Genomic DNA, 20,361 nt, shown 5'->3' with positions numbered 1-20,361 from the left:
CTTCACATATATATGTCAGTTTTCATATTTTCAATTTATACAGACCGCATCAGAGGTTTAAAAAATATTTAAAAACCTTATTACCTGATGTTGTGTCGATTTTTTCTCATCTGTAAAGGCATGTGGAATCGCAGTGACAGGAAATATGTCAGTCTCACATGTCAGAGCATACAGAACACAATGATGAAGAAAAATGTATTGTTCCTGCAATTGCATACCATTATCAACAATATACAGTCAATATAAACACTTGCAACCCCTAGTGATAATACATGGACAAACTGATAATCAAAACAATGTCAGTTCTGTTGTGACATGTGTATCAACAAAATTTGTTAAACTTAACATTGCTCACGAAAATATTTTATGCTTTGATACTTACTTCAAAAGTAGGAAACTCTCATCAGATACATTAAGTTTTACCATTACCAAATACGTAAATCAGTTTTGTAAAAAGAGCTACTTTCAAGATTAAATGTCATGCAGCAAAAGTCGATTGGTCTAAAACATTTTCAGTTGTTTTTTTTTGTAGTACACATGTATTATGTGTTGCGCTATACTTGCATACAGCGTGTACTAGTTTTGATCGGCTGTTTATACATATATACTTGTTAATTCTATGTTAAAATAAACTACATATAGTATTTTTTCATGTTTTCAAATTTGAAATTTGGGTCTACTATAACTTTGAGCAATCACAAAATGTTTACGAATCAACAAATGAGAAAAATATTCTGCTTTTACATGACATACTTACTACATTCTGCACAAGGTTAACTCTTTGTCCACGTAGAGCTATCACACATCCGAAAATATCAACAAAGTCTTCTTCCTTGCCTTCTCTAATCAAAATGTCAAGAGCCATGTATGTCCCCGTACGTCCAATACCAGCACTGCAATATACAAATTCATATTTTGTAATTAGTTTAAGTATGAAAATTTGAAAGTTTTTTGACAGTAAGGAATGTATTAATGAAAAAGATTTCATTCAATGCATGACACCAGTATTTATAAAGTTTGTGTACTTATTTTGCCTACATCAAGAAATAATAGAAAGTAAACCCTGTCGGAACTATTTAATACAATATTGCTTGTTGTTAAATGTCTCCAGGCGTGATTAAAATTCAAGGGATGGGACAAGGTTGGTTTTGTTTCTTCTGACAGTAAACAGAAAAACTGCGCACCTGCAATGTACTATCATTCGGCCCGTTAGTGGTAGTTGTCCCTGTTCTACTTTGTCTCTGAATTCTATCAATGATGCGACAGTATGTGGAACAGATTTGTCTGGCCACGCTGTGTAATGATATTGTGTTACTTTTCGTGTTTCGGAATTCTGAAAATAATTTCTGCATTCTAGGGTCAATTTATCTCAGCTTTAAAACTGTGTAGAAAGAAATAAAAGATTTTAACGCACAAAACTTATGAATTAAGCATTGTTTAGACTATAACGAGAAGTACAAGATTCTTTGGGTTTAAACGCTTAATAGTATTATTTGAAAACGTCTGGAGATTGTACAGACATTTATAATCACTTTACATCACCTGATCTACGGTAAACTCTCGAACGACAAAGTCCGAAAACACCTTCTCAGCAATGGAAGTCACTGTAATATCTCCATAGATATTGCGTCTTCTTCTGTTTGGCCAGTATTGTTCGCACTTCATTTTCTAAAAATAGAAACTTCAACAATATATGTTAAATATCTAAATGTCGGCACTTATACTATAATTGCAATTCAAATGTTATCAATAATAAGAACCCACAAAATTGCCTAAAGTTGTTGGAAATTGAACCAGTATTTATAGTAGTGAGATTTAGTGAATATGTTTCAAGAGACAGCCAGCAAGCAAGCCTACTACGGGAGAGGCGAAATAAGTAATCTATTTACAAGTTAGTACTGTCACAGAATCCAAGAAAGGTTGGTTAGATTTAAAAGCTGTTTTGAAAAATAACTATCTGCACGTATAAAACACCCTTCTAAAATTGTACTGCTAAAACCATGCATGTATACAACTATGAATTACATCGGTTACCTTAGACTCCTCCAAATTCGTCAACATAACAATTTTATTTGAATTCTCTTGCCAAACCATCTCCCAAAATGTTTCAAAATGATTCATAGTGGTTGCCGTAGGACCTGATGATATTTAAAACAATATCATCTGTTATATTTACAGTTAAATAAAGCAATAAATGTAAAACATTAGAGCGGATGAACATAAATGTTGTTCATAGTGAACAACTACATGATTATTATCTAAATTTTATATTATGAGCAATAGTTGAAATTTGTACATTTTCTTAATTAATTGAAAGATACAAGGACAGTGAACTAACTAAAATGAGATAAAAATAAGTATTATTTAAACAAGCATTGTACAATAAGCAGTTCGTTTGCAGTGTAAATAATACAATGATTTGAGAGCGTATCAAAAGTTCACAATAAAAAATATAAAAATGTAATACTTGTTCAAGGACATATGCTGCAGTTTTGGGTAAAAATTCCCAACAATAGAATTTGTTCAAACATTGTATATGAACACGGTGTCATTTTAGAAACAGAATTATGAAAAACAATTGAAGGTCATCATGCTTGTTCAGGGGTTATCTGCCCTTGAATATCCAAATTTGCAGTTTATAGGCAGATAACTCCTAAACAAGCACAATGACCTATGATTGGTTTTTAGCATTTTCCTGTTTCTAACACGAAATTATGTTCATATAAAAAGTTTGAACAATTTCTATTCTATGGAAATATTTGCCCCATCTCTCATACAATAAACTGCAGCAAGTGTCTTTAATGTACACATCACAAACTTACCAAGAGATGCAACGTAAGAGATGTGTGACTGACCTTGACCCTGAAAATATACATATCATCAACGATCTAAAGTAACAGTTTGCAATTAAAAATGTAGGTATTGCGAAATAAACTATTTCCACCCGACCTACACAGATAAAAAGCTATCGTTGAATGACAGAATCGCATTTCGCGCCGATGAACAAAATTCAGAAAAAATAAAATTGTCTCGCTTTATATTTGTTCGTTTAACAACTGAAAACATCTACTTACGTCAACATAATTCGCGTTGATAAAATCCTTACTGCATAGAACAACACGTGTGGCATCATCTAAAAACAAATAAGGCGACTTTAGTCTGAAGTCAAGTCAACAACTGTTTATAGGTTATGTTTATTTTAAAATATAGACTGGCTACGGACAAATATATATAAATGAACATTTACAAAAAAAACAGGAAATTTATATGTAACCTAATTCAATTTTTGTTCTGGCAGGAAATAAATAATATATAAACTTACATGCATATATGCCGTTGTATCTATTTTTGATCAGGTTATAAGGTTTCAGTGCTTCATTGCAAGTTCTTGTCAAACCTTTTGGCAATTTCTGTAAACAGCATTATGATAGCAATGAAAACACGTATTACAAAGAACTTTTAACAAAGTCTTTACCATATTCTAGTCTTACAAAAGTTTACCAGATATGAACAAAAAGGTGTCTAAATATTTAAAGGCATACGCTAAAATCTCTGTATATGAGAAGGGCAAAATACTTCCCAGTAATAGTCATAGGTCACCAGTATTGAAAAAGGGTTATCAAAATGCCGTCTTCAAGGGCAGAAAACTCTTTTCCAATGCTGGTGACCGTTGACTTTTATTGCATATCACTGTTTTAGATGATTGTCCTCCAATATCCAAAGTTTGAAGAAATTCTATCATTTGGAAGAATTTTGCTTTTGACTTTAAAACAATTAAGAGATTAACTAGTCTTCAGTGAACTCTTGAATAGTCAATTTCAATAACCTTACATTTTGTAACAGCTTGCACAAAACACGTGTGTGGAATAGCGGTCGTATATTCTATTAGAAGTATAAGTCCAATAAATTATTTCCATTTTCCAATTTTCACTTGACAAATGGCAAAGACAAAGTAGAGACGTTCTGAGAACAAATGACTTGAAACAAAAACTTATCTGCCAAAAAGAAGTTACCTCAAATTCATTTTCAAAATCCGTTTTGTTCTTCGTGTACTCAAATAGTTTTGAGATTAGAACTCGACTCCTCATTAAGCCGGCCATATTGTAATACGTATCCGAATCAGGAATGTTCACATCTGTAGGAAAAGTAAAGGTAGAAGTCATGCATTTTTCTGCAAAACATGTCAATTCATAATAACATGTGTTAAAATAAAGGAAATGAGGAAAATTCGCCCAACACGAAAAACACGAAATTGTTGCAGGCTTGGCTTATTCATGGCAGGTAACAAACTATGTGCTCCCATCCACGACCCCAAGCTCCGGGTTGAGCCAAACTCAACATGTGAGCATGCTCAAGTACCAAAAAAGAATTAAGAAGCATCCGCAGATATTGTAGAGTAGGGTCCCATGTTGGTATTTATTTATATTTGAATGAATATTTGTGTTTCCAGTTTAAAAAGAAGAAATAACCGAAAACATGGATAGTGTTAGGTGAGAGAGTTGTTACCTGTTACTACGATGCTTTTAGGCTCATCATCAATATTTTCCAGCAAAACTGCATCTACATCAGTTTCCTCTGAATCTGCTTCATCTGCAGCAATATGATAACCATCTCTGCCTTCATTTCTAACTCCTTCGGTATCAAGATCAATTACAACATTGTCATACGCCTTTTGTGGTACACTGATTTCTTCCTTCTTATGGTGTATGCTCTTCTTTGGTTTGTTTGGCTGAGCGTAAATGTAATCTTCACTTTGTTCTTTTCTTGATTTGTTTGGTTGTGCATACAAGTTGTCTGAGGAGAAAATCACAAAACTCCAGTGTTTACCGCTTGTTTCACTCGTTCAAATTATTTCATTTTGTAAAATTTCAGAAGTCACAGAAGTTAAAACTTTATTTTTACCTGAATCGGTCCACGGGTGTTGTCTGTTGACCTGGCTATTATCGCCGCCATGTGAATCATTGCCTTTCTTTCCTTGTCTAAAATTATCAAACTTCATATGAAAAAGATCTTGATGTAAAATGGTTTAAATTTCTAGTGTAATAACAAGACTGGGGTGATATACTGGGTGACTTTTACGGCCACCACACTATACATATGAATGTTGTTTGATACAAAGAACGCAACCAAGCAAAATAATTCACACACAGACACACTTTGTAGTATCTATAAATAAGAGGTAATAAAACATGCAACGGCGGGGCACTGTAGCATCTACAACAAGAGCTCCGCCTTGCGGGTGCAGACTCTCATCTGATTTTTTTGTCTCTGTATAATAGACATATTTCCTACCCATGTTTTTCTAAGTCCAAAAAGGGCCACAGTTCTTGCAAAAAGCAGGATGGAGTTATGTTTCTTGCTGTACAGAGTCAGCTTATAATGGTAAACAAGTGTTGCAAGTTTCAAAGCAAAAGCTTTGATAATGTAGGAGAATAGTTTACCTAAACATAAAACTTAACCAATAAATCTGATATTTTCTAAGTCCAAAAGGGGCCATAATTCTTGCAAAAAGCAGTTACGTTTCTTGCTGTACAGGGTTAGCTTATGATAGTGAACAAGAGTTGTGAGTTTCAAAGCAATACCTTTGATAGTTTAGGAGAAAAGCTGACCTAAACACAAAACTTAACCAAGAAATCTGATTTTCTACGTCCAAAAGAGGCCATAATTCTAGCATAAGGCAGGATGGAGTTATGTTTCTTGCTGCAAAGGGTTAGCTATTGATGGTGAACAAGTGTTCCGAGTTTCAAAGCAATACCTTTAGTTTAGGAGAAAAGCTGACCTAAACATAAAACTTAACCAGGCAACGCTAACGCCAACGCCAACGCCAACGCCGATCAAGTGATGACAATTATAACTCATCATTTTTTTTCAAAAATCAGATGAGCTAAAAACCAAGAAGGAATTAAAAAAAAACGAATTGCCAAACGAACAAAAAACATAACAATTTCTATTTATATGAAACAAACATATATCAATTGCTAAAAATGGAATATTTTAACATATTAATATTTAAATTATCTTAAAATGCAAACAAACACAATGTAACATTTATTTTATCGCGTTTCTACATTGTATTTTCTGCTACAATGCAAACATAACTATGCTCAACATATAAACTGATCTTACTTATACTTTCGTTCAAAATATTGATTGGATATAAAATAATATTTGATCATTTTTCTTTATGTAAATATCAGTTTACCTTCTAACTACGCACACCACTATAACGACTAAAATAATTATGACAAGCAGTCCTCCACTTGCTCCAGCCCCGATTACTATTATATCACGTTGCTGCTCAGTGATCCCCGTTATTTCAGTTTTTGCTGTTGTCGAAGAAGTTTGCCCTGAATTATTAATAGAATGGAAACGATCACCATTAGAGGTATGTGTGCAGGGAGTAAAACTGAATACTCTCAATAAAATAAATATGACGATCCAAAATAATTTAAGTAAAATAATAGCGAATTCGGCTTGATTAAGTAAGTTCATAAAGTCTTATGAAATATGTATAACTCCTCAAGACCCTAAGCATCTGCCTAAGTGGAAATCTTATATACTTCATGAACTCATGATTCTAATCGACCAAGAATAATTACAACAAAAAACTGCGTTGTGAATGTAAATAAAGTCTGAAAATACTATGTTGATGCATCGAATGCAATGTGGAAGGTAAGGATTATGCTTCATCAATATTTGGTGTCTCCTCAGTTATCAACGGATAATAGCGTTAAACTGCTATTCACTATGTTATAAAACAGTCTTTGATCTCAAGACAGCTTTCCATGCAAGTTTCAACAGTATTTCAGTGCAGTTCAGAAAGGTAGTTGAATTGGCCAGTGTTCCTAAATTCTGCACAAGTTATAAACATTTTATATGTAAAGAGCTGCCAACCACTCCACATGAATTAGAGGATGAATGATTTCAGGCACAATGTCTCCTACTTGTCCGCAGCAGATAACATACGCCGTAACCTGGGTATGGATCTGTACATCTGGATCTCCTGAGCGGGAGCCACTGAGTAGCCGAAAGAATAATATTCTACTGGTATAAAGTAGCAAGAAGCCAAACACTAGCTTTTCTTCACGTCGTGTGGAAAATCAACGCTTATATTCAGGATTTTCTCTTTAACCGATGACCTTCAAATTTCCGAAATGAAATAATAGTGACATTGGCCGGATTAACCTCAAATAGCTCGTTTGATATAACAAAACATAATTCATCTGGGGATGAACCATTTAAAGTTCCTACATTCAGAAGGGTAACATTTACGATTCGAATACAATGAACCTTTGATTGATCGTTTTCATATTTCAAAATTAGGTAATGCTTTGTCTTTATGATATAGATATTCCTACAAGGCATTCTGTTGTTTTCTTTGAGAAATATTGAATTGAAGATCCGTAAATTTCTGTTATACTATAAGTAGCAATGTTATTCAACATTAGAAGTTGCACATCTGCGTGTCTGTTTTTAGCTAACTGGAGCATAAAAAGCTCAAGGTGACAGATTTGTGTCCGTCGTCAATCGTCGTCCGTTGATCATAATTCCACTTTCACCATTCTAGAGGTCACATTTTAGCAAAATCGAATGAATTATAGCCAGAAAGTCTGTCTCAATAAAATCTTGGTAGAGTTTGAAACAAGGTTATCTCTGTATACTAGCTATAATGAGGCGGCCGGTGATCATTTACCTTTACATTCAGATAATTCTAGGAGAACTATAAAAACACTAAACTTCTTAACAATAATTTAAAAGTACTGATTTCACCAATTAAATCGCATACTCTTAGAAAATACAACATAAAGCAGCTGTTACTGAACATGTTAGGTTTCATTCAGTCTCAAAGTGCTATTCTAATAGGTGCATGTGCTGTCCTCATCTTAAATGTAACTCGAAAATATGCTCTACTGTTAATAATAGAAATTTCCGTATAAATATTCATTCAGACATTTCTTCAAATTCCTCTGATGTTATCTATGCTCTGACATGAAATGCCTTTAATTGTGGTATACAGTATGTTGGGCAAACGAAACGACCTCTTAAAACCAGATTTCGGGAACACTGTTTTAAAATTCGTGATAATGATATATTTTGAAACTTCTTACACAATCATTTTCGTAAAACTGGACATTCGAATAAAGATGTTTCATTTCAAGCTGTTGAACAATTAAAGTATGGCGTTAACATGACTTCTGGCTTCAAGGCTAAACTCAGACATGTCTCTGAACTTAAATGGATTAAATTTCTACAAACACCCTTTCCATTAGGTTTAAACGATAACATTTATCAAAAGGGGAATATTTCAAGACATTTCGGAATCGATATATTCTCTATCTATTCCCTAAGAAGACGCAAAACTCGTTCTCATGGTGTTCGACGAAATGAGAATATCAAACGGAAACTTCGCAAATGAATGACTGTTGCTGATTACCATATGATACTAAAACGCTCTAGTAGACATGCTATGTTATCATGTTTACCAAAAAAAAAAAAAATCTGTTTTGGTCCACCAAGAACACTGGAGATAATATAAAAAAGCTAAAAAACAAACACTTAAATGTTCGAGTATAAGTACCTATGACTTTTCTATCCTTTATACGAATTTACCACATAATCTTATTAAAGGAAAACTAGTAGCTTTAATTGAGAAAACATTAGCAAGAGAAAACGTTAATTATCTGGTTTGTAATGAAACTAGAGCATTCTTTTCTAACAGTACATTTAAGAGATACAAACTATGGAGTTGTGATCAGGTTTGTGAAGCTCTCGGATTTCTACTAGATAACATATTTATCAAATTTGGCAATAAAACTTTCAGAAAAGTAATTGCTTTCCCGATGGGATACAACTGCGCCCCACTCAATGCTGATTTATTCTTATACTGTTATGAACGAGATTTCATGCTAAGTTTATCCACTGAGACACAACTTAAAATTATTGAAGCTTTTAATGGAATCTTAAGGTATCTTGATGATATTTCAAATATGGACAACCAATATTTTTCAGAAATGGTGGAACATATTTACCCTAAAAAGTTACAGCTTAGTAAGGATAATACTTCAGATTTAGAAGCGTCATTTTTGGATTTAAATTAAAGAATTATGAATAATAATCTAGAAACGAAAATATATGATAATAGGGGCGATTTTAATTTTGAAATTGTCATCTTTCCCCACCTTGATGGAGAAGTCCCACGAGCACATCATACGGTGTCTATATTCGTTTTGCAAGGGCTTGCTCAAATATAGAGGATTTTAATGATAGAAATCTTCATATCACCAAGAAATTATTACAACAGTGTTACCGTTATCATAAGCTGCTAAAAGTTTTAAGTAAATTTAACTACAGGTCGTCGAAACTGTTAGAAAATTACACTACTAACCTAAAAACTACTTTTAAAACTTGGACTTACACACCTGGAATACTATGTAGATGTAGTTTATAAAAATTCGGAAAAGTAAACATAGTCCTTATTGTTCCTTCTCTTGAGAAGGAATATTATAGTTTGGTAAGTCACACTTGACTGAGCAACTGATATCGAAAGCTGTTGTTGTTCCTTCTCTTGAGAAGGAATACTTAGGGCCGGTAAGTCACACTTGACTGAGCAAGTGACCTCGTAATCTGTTGTCATTACGAGCTGGCCAATCAACGTGACCTTAGAAATATTCTCTCACGTTAAACATATTATTTCCTAATTGAGGCGACTCTGACTGAACGCGTTCCACGGATAACATAGGATGATTGATTGATTCTTTTATTTCCTCCATTCTTTAAGAGCATAACATGTGTACAAACAGATAGACATATATCATCAAATTTACACGTAAACAACAAAATAAATATTATCGTTTCCTTCGAATGCATGGGCCGATATGTGAAAACAAATCCCATTGCGACCCTCTAATTATATGTAACAAATTCACGCAACATGTGGCATTGGATTGGCCGGGTCAAATGTGTATAGCCATGTATTCTTATTGCAGTATTTACTCCACTGAAGGTGGTAACGTATTTACTTAAGTCAGAAATTAAAAAGCAGCCACTCAGCGACAGTAAGCTTGTCTACATAAATACCTACTTGACATTTTAGGCAGTATAAAACAACATAGTTCTTTTTTTAAATTTTAGTGTTTTTTTTTTTTGGGGGGGGGGGGGGGGTTGGGGGGGGGGCGGGTGTTTTTTTTTTGTATTTTGGTACAGAAAAAATAAACGCACTCTTGGTGCAAAATGTAACGAACGCTCCAGGTGCGCTTAAAAAGTAAGTAAAGTTTCTTCTTGACGAAAGTCCTCACCTGATGAAACAATTTATTGGCATGTTCTAATCTCTGGCCTGGCCTGGCCTGGCCCGATGAGCCCAATTTTCGACTGGGCCGGGCCAGGCCAGGCCATAGATTTCAATTTTGTTAAAAGTGAAAGTGATTTCTACAGCATCTTTAAAATCTGACTTTTGAACTTGTTAATTGAAGAATATGTTTGGATATTTCAGTCTGAGACATTATATAAATACATTTTGATTCCTACTCAGCAAAATTATACACCTGGGAATAAGCCTGTAGCTAACAAAACTATTAAGTCTAATTTAAAGGTGATGCCTGGATTAAATGTTATGACTATTATCAGGGGATCTCCACTTCAATTCACTCTTCACTGGTGCCTTGGTTTTACCCCAATTGAATAACCTATCTTCATGTATTTTTATATCTATTGAGGATTATTTAGTATTGTCCGAAACTATTGAACTGTCACTCAAGAATATTCCGTAAGCTTCCGTAAATACATTTTCGGTGCACAAACTTAAATAAAAATATAAATATTGAAAACCAAATAAAATATAAACATTTCTTTATCACCAGGTCGTACATGCAGATTATAGTTGTGCTGACAAAACGTTCAGCTACCAATCTCGGGGATGTGAGTTCGAGACACCTGTTTGACCATTTTCTTGTTTTTTTTAAATTTCATCTATAAACTTAGAATGCGGGAAAACTGTCACACTTATCGTGATTTATTGTTCATTTATTGAAAGAAATACACAAGTTTTTGACATTCTTCTACGTACAATTTATTACCAAGAGTGTTAGATATATTTGATAAAATGTTGTAAGAATAAAAACAGTATCGATGCAATGACATTATATCAAATTAATGAAAACAGTCTGAATTGAAATCAAACCCATGGTAACGTGCGTGAAAGTCGGAGAACTTATCACTACGCCACTGTGCCACTGGTAAACTATGCAGGTTATTTTGGTCAATTTAGATATTTTTAGGTTACAAATATGGTGTAAAATAAAGAAAACGTCCGAAAACATTGGTGAAGATTAATGAGTGCCACCTGTCAATACTTACGAACAAACTGTTATCCCCATTCCGGGATCTGGGATAATATGATGTGGGGAAGTTATAAATAAATTTTGTAGTTTAGGTTACATACATACTGAATATTTTTATAAGACTGCTTTTATATTGTTCTAAGTATGTGAAAAAAAATCCTACAAAGTTTTATGAAACAGGCTGAAGAGCATCTTTTAGCGTTTAAATATATCAATTAGAAATAACATAAACGCAATGATAAATATTTTTGTAATATATAACATAACAACATATTACATGCTAAAAATCATGTACATGCATATACTAATCAAGAATAAAGATTACGTTGCTTCAAATATCAACCACTACTTCTCTTTCATAATTTGCAATAGCTATAACAAATAAGTTCTCCATTGGCAATAAAGATGGGCCACAAAGATGAAAAGACTCTGAATGGCAGTTATTGGGGATGTGTTGTGGATGAAGTCCTGATGAGTAAGAAACAATACTGAGAGTCGAGTAAAAGTAAAAACTGTCAAAGTAAAAATATAAAACAGGACTCATCTCAAAAAAACTTTAATAACTGAAACAAAGATGGGAGGGAGTTGTGAAGGGACATTTAGAGACTAAGTGAAAACCATTACTTCCTTCCGGCAAGACAGATAAACAGACAAATGCCGGCGCCGGTGGTGGGGTGAGGGAGGGTTTCAGCTCTGTAATAGCTCTCGTGACTTTATCACAGGAAGTGAAAAGAAAACTTAGATGCACCATTAATTTTTGTGTTAGAAAACTATCAAATAATCTCAAATGCCAACACCTTGACCACTTAAAAGAGGCCCCACAATGAATATTATTTTTATTACTCATCCATAAATTGAACATCAGCTTGATTAAACCAAACACTCATTAACAGTTCAACTGAACAGTTAAGAGGTCAGCTAAGGATAGTAGGAACACAACCTGTAATTACAATTCCCAAAGAGATGCATTCACTGCATGCAAATATTCAGCTATATTGCAACAGGTAAACTTATTAATGTAATTATCCATTAGTTTTAAAACTAAGTGTTATAGTTGACTTTAAATAATTTGATTACAGAAAAAAACCTGGTAGTTATCATTTAGTTACACCATTTTCTTCAGTGCAAATCCGTATTTCAAATAAGATGAATGATGGCTAATTAATGATTCTCCAGAGGACTGGTTTCTCATTCTGTTTGACCTGCAGCAAGTAAACAATACAGGTTAATACTGCCTGCTATTGTAATTGTATATTTAGATTTTATGCCATTCATTTCTATATGTACAATAAAATCTAGCCTGGCCTGGCCTGGCCTGGCCCGGCCTGGCCCAGTCGAAAATTTGGCTCATCGGGCCAGGCCAGGCCCGGCCAGAGATTAGAACATGCCCAATTTATTTGCAGCCGAGCTCACGACAGGCGTCATTTACCTCCCCAGCATCCAGTCTAGACCGATACTGTTGGAAACAGTACCAAATTAAAGTAAATCACCCAGTCCTGAACACTAGTCGGGATATCAGCCGCAACCTGGAATCGATCCGGGTCCGGTAATCGAACGCTGGCGTAGTCCAAATTGCTAACCACTGCGCCACTGACTCCCTGATTAAACGGAAGGATACGGAATGTCAATATGGTAGAATAGTCTTGTCCTTGTGTCCGATTCTGGGGTTCCGCACACTGATGACCAATATTTTAAACAGACATTTCAACCCAAATTTTACAAGATGATCATTATAGATTTATATAGATGTGCCCTAGAAGGAACTTTTGATATGCTTTAACTTGTTTTAATCAAGTATTTGTAAAATGGGTTAAAATAATTATCAAAAGAGGATACGATGCGAAAATTGTGAAGCACAGTGCATGTTTAGTGATCGACCCTTCTAAAGCTAACCGCTACGCTTTCCTATTTTATGGTACGATGACTAATAAAGTGACTCCGTGATGCTTTTTTGCTAAATCCTACATACAACGGACGGAGATAGTTGAATTTGTCTTGCAGTTTTCTTAGTCGTGCCCTTAAAAGTTAGGCTCTTGGTGCTCTGACTTCAGACAAGTTGTTGAGTACATTAGTGTAATTATACATTAGATTTACTTTAATTTTATGTTTTACTTAATTAATCTGGTACATTTGCGCTAATGTAAAAGCCTTTCTAAGCGGTTTTTTATTTACATTGTGTTGTCTAACTTGTTGAAAATAGGGTATGTTGGAGGTTGGCATGCCCTAGACGCGTTTAAACCCCCAGTTTCCATTACATAGATTACTGACTGTCCCAAGGCGGTGCCCCTATTTTCATCTGATTTTCTTTCTGTCTTGTAATGTCTGTTGCGTATGTTGTCTTGTTTGTTGTAAGCGGTTTTCCTCCTCCTAACTCCTCCTATCGCCCCTCCTTTCCCCTTGCATTTGCACTCATTTTTGCATCCACTCCCCCTTTACTTTGAGTTAGTTTTCGTGGCTCCGCTTTATTTTGGCTGCCGGTGTAACTGTAACATTAAATTTTGACCCGTTGAAAATTGACCCCATGGGTCATTTTTCAACGTTGAGAATTGACCCTGCCAACATTTCAACATTAAATTTTGATCAAAAAGTCGTTGAGACCTGATCAGCTGTTAAATTTTGATCAGTAATGAGGTCATTTTTCAATGGTTAGTTAAACGTCGGAGATCGTCTGTTTGTAGTAGAGAAACACAGAATTAATCGCAAGCATGCTGGTTAGCTTCTTTAAGAATAATTTCACAAACAGAAAACTAGAAATGTGTCCATGGGACACAGATGCCCCCACTACATGACATTAAAATGACAATTTTTTCCCAGGTCAGGGGCCATAACTCCTACAATACTGAATGAATCCGGACGCTAAACCCCAGGTGCACAACTGCACATGCTGTCCAACATTCCTGTAAACTTTGGTGACTCTAGGTCAAATACTTTTGGAGCTACGCACGACACAACTTTAAAATGACCAATTTTTAACTAAGTCAGGGGCTATAACTCCTACAAGACTGAATGAATCCGGATGCGAAGCCCCAGGTGCACAACTGCACATGCTGACCAACATTCCTGTAAACTTTGGTGACTCTAGGTCAAATACTTTTGGAGCTATGCGCGACACAACATTAAAATGACAAATTTTTTACTAAGTCAGGGACCATAACTCCTACATGACTGGATGAATCCGGACGCGAAACCCCAGGTGCACAACTACACATGCAGACCAACATTCCTGTAAAGTTTTGTGACTCTAAGTCATATACTTTTGGAGCTAGGCGCGACACAACACTAAAATGACCAATTTTTACAAAGTCAGGGGCCATAACTTCTACATCACTGAATGAATCCGGACGCGAAACCCCAGGTGCACAACTACATATGCTGACCAACATTCCTGTAAAGTTTTGTGACTCTACATCAAATACTTTTGGAGCTAGGCGCGACACAACATTCTCGGAAGGACGGACGGACAGACAGACGGACGGAAGGACGGAAGGACGGACAAGGGCAAATCTGTATGCCCCCCCCCCCCCCACCAAAGTGGGGGCATAAAAATTTAATAACTATAAAACGGTAGCATTTTTAAAACATAGAGTAAGCAGTGTTGTCAAACAAAAATAACTTCTGTTTAATTACATATAGCTGCATTGTACTTAGTTTATAAATTTCAAATAAATGTTTGTTCTAATTCTTATTATGTTGTTTTAGTAATAAAAGGCAGAGCATAGACAGTATGTGGAAGTGGCAGTTGTTCCCTTGGATGTTTTGAGTGTGTCAGGAAGGGAAACAGCTCGTATCCTTGTGGATGAATATGTAAAATAATGATATCGGTTGCTTTCATATAGTTTTGCTTAAAATTCTGATAATATTATATCAAAATTGCTATAGAATTCGAGCTATGTTTATATGCTAGCGGTGCTGAAAGTTTCAGCTTGTAATATTACATGATGAATGTACTACGCACGTTTTCTTGTGTACGTAACGCCTAAATTTCGCGGTGTTTTGATTACCTAATTCGTTGTACTTTATTTACCTTCTTCCTGTCGTCGTCTGGTTTTATATTGTACATCATCACTACTGAACTTTCTTATGGTGGCCTTTTCATATACCTGCGCTGTACGCCACCATAGGTCCCTAACACATATATAAAAGAATGTTGGCCTAACTTTAAATGTTTATTTTTGAATGTTTTTGATGTGTCCTCTGTAAAGTTTTTTTGAGGCCATTTCTATTAGTTTTTTTTTAGATTAAAGTTTATATCAATAAAAATTTGCCGTCTGGCTCCCCTACCAGGGATCTGCCCTGGACGCTAACGTCTCCATACCCCTCGCCTATTTGGTGAAGCCTACCTGCGTACCTGGATAGAGTCCATTATCTTCAAGGTGTCTGGTGATGAGTCATTTTCAATGTGATTGAAGAGTTTAACATGTATCTGTAAAATCAGGCCGAGTGTGTCGGTAGGGCGGATCCCATGACCAATCCCCTCTCAGCTTGGGGTTCCGTGTCAGCTAGACACTTACGGAATATGTTTTGATGAAGGTCGAATTCTCGTCTGGTTCTCACTAGGAAGAACCACCGATCTTCCGTAAGCCAGGTGGAAGAATTCAACGTCCCGAATGAGGCTCGAATCAACATCGATGAGGGGCAAGTGATTTGAAGTCATTGATCTTAACCATTCGGCCACGGAGGTCCCACTTATTAATTTATCAGGATTGTAACTGTGCCCAGTTGGATATGACATTCTTTTTTCAATACATGCAGATTTTCATGGGTTTATAATGTTATGGCTGTGTAACGTTGCAATAACCCAGGAGGTCAATTTTCAACGTTGTAAAATGACCCCTATGTAAATTACCGACGGAGTCTAAATATAACAACCCCTTTACATGACCGAAAGCTAAACACCAACTGATACGAATGCCTAATATAATATGGATTATGTCAAAACACTCTGTGAAATGAGATAGTATTGCGCTAATTCCGAAACTTGATGCGGAAATCGTGTTGCCATACTAAACAATCAGGCTATCCGGTTACCAATAACTACGCCTTTTTCTAGCGAGATCTCTTTGTCACAGAACGCTTAAAAGGCTTAAAGCGATAAAGTGTCCTACTTTCCACTGAAAACATGGAACTAAAGGTGCCTGATCGGATAATTTCTTCATATTTTGAAAAATTCTGAGAAGGCTTTTTATGTTTCGTTTGTCCTAATTAGAGAAATGTTTTTCCAAATAATTTGCCAAATTGCTAACCAAAAACTGAAACAGTGTCTTATCTTACGCTAGGCAATTTCTCTCGAAAACAAATACTTTCTTTTTGTCTGATACACAAGTGATACAATTATGTGTAATTAATAAATAATCCGGTAAGTACTGTCACTCGAACCAACGGCCCCAACTCGATGAGAGCTTTTGTATTTAACATTGAGATATGACCAGACTGTAGGGGCGTCCTTGGGTGCTTCGTTCTTTTCTTTTCTTCTATGTCCGACCCGAGATAGAATCGCCCTAATGACACGAACAAGACCCAAGAACATGGTTCTCGAGTCAAAATTTCATACACTTTCTAATTGGGAGGACCGCGAACAATGCGAGAACAATACTGTGGAATGAGACGGTACAACTTCAGTGTCAAAGAAACATTGTAGCGAAATACCCATAAGATAAATTTATGACCAAAGACCAAATAAGATATTATTTGAATGAAGAAATTACACTACTTTGGTAGAAATGTTGGTTTACCCCCGTCGATAATGTAAACAAGCGCCGTAAACAAGGTTGTAAAACTCCACTTCTGGTTCCGAGTGTTAGAGCGTTTCAGTTCATTAATAAGCATCCAAAGATGTATAGCTGGGTTTTAACTTCTGTTTCTGGCCAGTATCTGCACAGTCAGAGTTATTGCCGATGACTAGGGCATAATGTAGTATTATCCTGTGGAGCGCTAGAATATATAACTAAACGTTTATTACTTAAAAGTTCTGAAAAAAATACAGCAATATTAATCTTTCATCTGTATGGTAAAAGGCATACTGCGTAAGATTATTTGGATTAGTTTTCAACGTTGAAATATGACCTGCCTATAGTTGATCATTTTTCAACGTTGAAAATTGATCATTAATCCGTTGAAAAATTACCCATGGGGTCAATTTTCAACGGGGTCAAAATTAAATGTTACACCGGAATCCTAAGGCGGTACCTGATTGTTTTTTTCTCAGCTTAAAGGGTTGCGTTTGTATGCTTGCGAGTCTAAAGCGGTGTCCTACTGTGTTCTTGTATCTTACTTGTCTATTTTTCTATGTTAGTTAGTTGGGTGTGGTTGTGTGTTTATTTTTGGTACATGAATGTCTGTGCTATTGTGGATTACGTTGTAGTGTAACTTTGATTAAGGAACGTAGCATTCCCATTGTAAATTCATCCTTGTTCTACTTTCCCCTTGAACTTCCTCCCCCATCCCCATCCCCACTTCCTCCTCCTCTATCTCTATTTGGCATAAATTTATATGTACTTGACAGATTTTTGAAGCAACCCGTCTGTAATATTTTTCCATTACAGGTTCTTTTTGTTGTGGGCCTACTTTGCAAATGCGTGGCTATGAGGCTGTGACTGTGGTGTTCTGTGCTTCCGAGAAATCTACCCTTACCTATTATCTTTTGGTCAAACCTAGAACTTCTTTTAAACTGAATTATGTAGAGTTTCTGACACCAGGCGACCTTGTTTTCTGTGTGTTATAATGATAAACATTCTGCTGAGACTTCATGAATTCATGTAGATCCAGTAGAAAATATTGATTCTAGCGTGTTAAAAAAGTTTGTCTATGTACTGATCTCATGTTATTTTTTGACACCAGATAGTCAAGTTTCATATCTGCCCTAAATCTCATATAGGCAAGTATTCTGGTTAGATTTCATATTAATCTAGTAGAAAATATTGCCTCCAGGGTGTTGAAAAGATTGTTCTATGAACAGACCAAGTGACATAGGTATTGACCTAATTACTATCTCGTATATCAGTTTGTTAGGAGAAACACTTTAACCAAGTCGCATTACGACTGGGTCAGCCTAGTGAGCTCTAGAATGTTAAAAGTAAAAATTTTTATGATAAACGATGACGAAAAATAGACATTGTGATCTTGAATACATTGTCGTAGGGTACAACAGATATAAATAACATTCCAGTAAAGTACAATGACGGTAGGTCAAATACTTTTCGAGACGAGTATCAAACAAAATTTCTCTGACGGACGGATAGACGGACAGACAAACAAAGGCAAATCTATATGCTCCAGAGCAAAGTGATGTCAAAATATTCCCAACATTATCACCGTGCTTACCTCGTTTTCCCTACCGTAAAATATTACCAAATCTATGTAATATACCTTTTGATATATCTATCTTCTTAAGAGTTCGCATTTAACTTTGTCTTATTGATGTATGAGCGTTTTCTTTCAGGACATCCGTCATTTTGAAAAAAATTTCTTTGTAAATTATTATCAAACAAAACTTATGCCTAAAATAAATGCTAAATCATCAAAATATGGCTAATAATGTTCCATTTAACCAAACAGAAACACTTGTTGCGAAAACAATCACCCTAACTTTTGTCCGGCATTTGCCTCAAATCAGATGTAGGATGCACAAGTAGACCATGTTTGATTCTGATATTTTTGTGTCTGATTTATATAGTGATAAGCTTCAACGGAAATCAAACAAAAATCAACATAACAATTTAAATCATCTAGGAAGTATAAATCAAAACAAAAAGACCTGAAATTATCAAAATTCAGTAGTTTTAAAACATTTTCCTAAATATATCTCTAAGATGCATGGTGACCCCAGCCTTTTCTCTCCATTTTGAAGCATTTTTGTGTGTTTTGAAAGCAGCGAAATAATTTTGATATCACACTTCTTTTTGTAGATTAGCCCGCCCGTTTAACTTAACAGGTAGAGCGTTGGTCTACGGATCGCGGGGTCGTGAGTTCGATCCTTTCTCGGTCGTGGCGTATGTTCTCCGTGATAAACGTCACTGTGTTTGAAATCAATAGTTCTCCACCACTGATTCATGTTGGGAGGTTGATAGGTATTTGCAGAGAACAGGTTTGTACTGGCACAGAATCCAGGAACACTGGTTAGGTTAACTGCCCGCCCTTAAATGACTGAAATACTTTTGAAAAATCCAAATTAAACAAACAAACGAACTTTTTGTAGATTTAAACACGTTTTTCCATTGGAAAGTTGGTGAGATAATAATGTCAACATGTAAAAATGAAAGTTTTGTTAGTGAAATTTAGGCTTATTTAATACTGATATCATCTTGTATTCGTAGTAACCTGTAAGACATGTTATCCCTATCATATTAAGTAGGACATTTTATGTTTTATAAAGTACCCGCATTTGTTAAATCATACTAAATTTCAGACATGCAGTTGGTGAAGAAAATGCCTTATTAAATAAAAGGGAGTTCAGTGACTCGTGCTTTTCTCTGGTTTTTTTTTTAAACCTAATGTTCTTCAAGCTCAAAGAGTATGAAAACTTCTTAATTGTAGAAAGATATGCTCATTCAACCGGCAAAATGGAAGGGAATATGCATCAAATACGTCGAAAACACAATTTTCACCTAAAAAACACATTTTTTTTTGTCATATTTGTCTTTGTTTTTTAAGACTATATCTGATTTATTTTTGAGCTCGTTATTAACGTATATTCGGTATTTGTATTGAACTTACCTGTTGTTGATGATACCGTCATACTGACTGTCTGTTGATCTTCACATATATCGCTTCCGCTGTACCCGTCTTTACATCCATGCAAACATGTCCCGTTCGTTTTATAGCAAATTGTAGATGAGACATCGTTATCAATACAAAATTCACTACATTTATTTTGACAAGCGTTTCCGTAATGCTTTCGATTACATGTTTCACAGAAACCGTCTGACTGGTTACATGAGCCTGAGTTGCAACCTTCATAACAGTTTTTGTCACATTTATCACCCCAGTATCCTTTATAACATCCTTTCATACATGTTCCGTTATTCAT

General features: G+C 35.3%; 2 protein-coding genes across 2 annotated transcripts in view; both read right to left on the bottom strand.

The window, feature by feature from the left end:
* The window catches only part of LOC128550660 (receptor-type tyrosine-protein phosphatase kappa-like), a 14,570-nt gene extending 11,665 nt beyond the window's left edge, over positions 1–2,905 (bottom strand). Inside the window, exons 1-6 of the mRNA XM_053530147.1 lie at positions 2,823–2,905; positions 2,035–2,138; positions 1,543–1,668; positions 1,185–1,333; positions 758–893; positions 85–204 (exon numbers count right to left, since the gene is read on the bottom strand). Of these exons, the coding sequence (XP_053386122.1) occupies positions 85–204; positions 758–893; positions 1,185–1,333; positions 1,543–1,668; positions 2,035–2,121 (618 nt within the window). The 5' untranslated portion in view covers positions 2,122–2,138; positions 2,823–2,905. The remainder of the gene's footprint in view (positions 1–84; positions 205–757; positions 894–1,184; positions 1,334–1,542; positions 1,669–2,034; positions 2,139–2,822) is intronic.
* Positions 2,589–20,361, bottom strand: LOC128550593 (receptor-type tyrosine-protein phosphatase kappa-like). The gene is made up of 9 exons (XM_053529871.1): positions 20,049–20,361; positions 6,203–6,347; positions 4,903–4,979; positions 4,507–4,794; positions 4,014–4,135; positions 3,323–3,410; positions 3,075–3,133; positions 2,823–2,862; positions 2,589–2,614 (listed from the first exon to the last, which is right to left on the bottom strand). Exons 1-9 carry the CDS (start codon positions 20,359–20,361, stop codon positions 2,589–2,591), a joined length of 1,158 nt encoding a protein of 385 aa, XP_053385846.1.

Source organism: Mercenaria mercenaria, chromosome 18 (genome assembly GCF_021730395.1).
Source record: "Mercenaria mercenaria strain notata chromosome 18, MADL_Memer_1, whole genome shotgun sequence".
NCBI classification, from domain to species: Eukaryota; Metazoa; Mollusca; class Bivalvia; order Venerida; family Veneridae; genus Mercenaria; species Mercenaria mercenaria.
The sequence above is the reverse complement of the archived record's forward strand: the minus strand, read 5'-3'. Positions and strand labels throughout refer to the sequence as shown.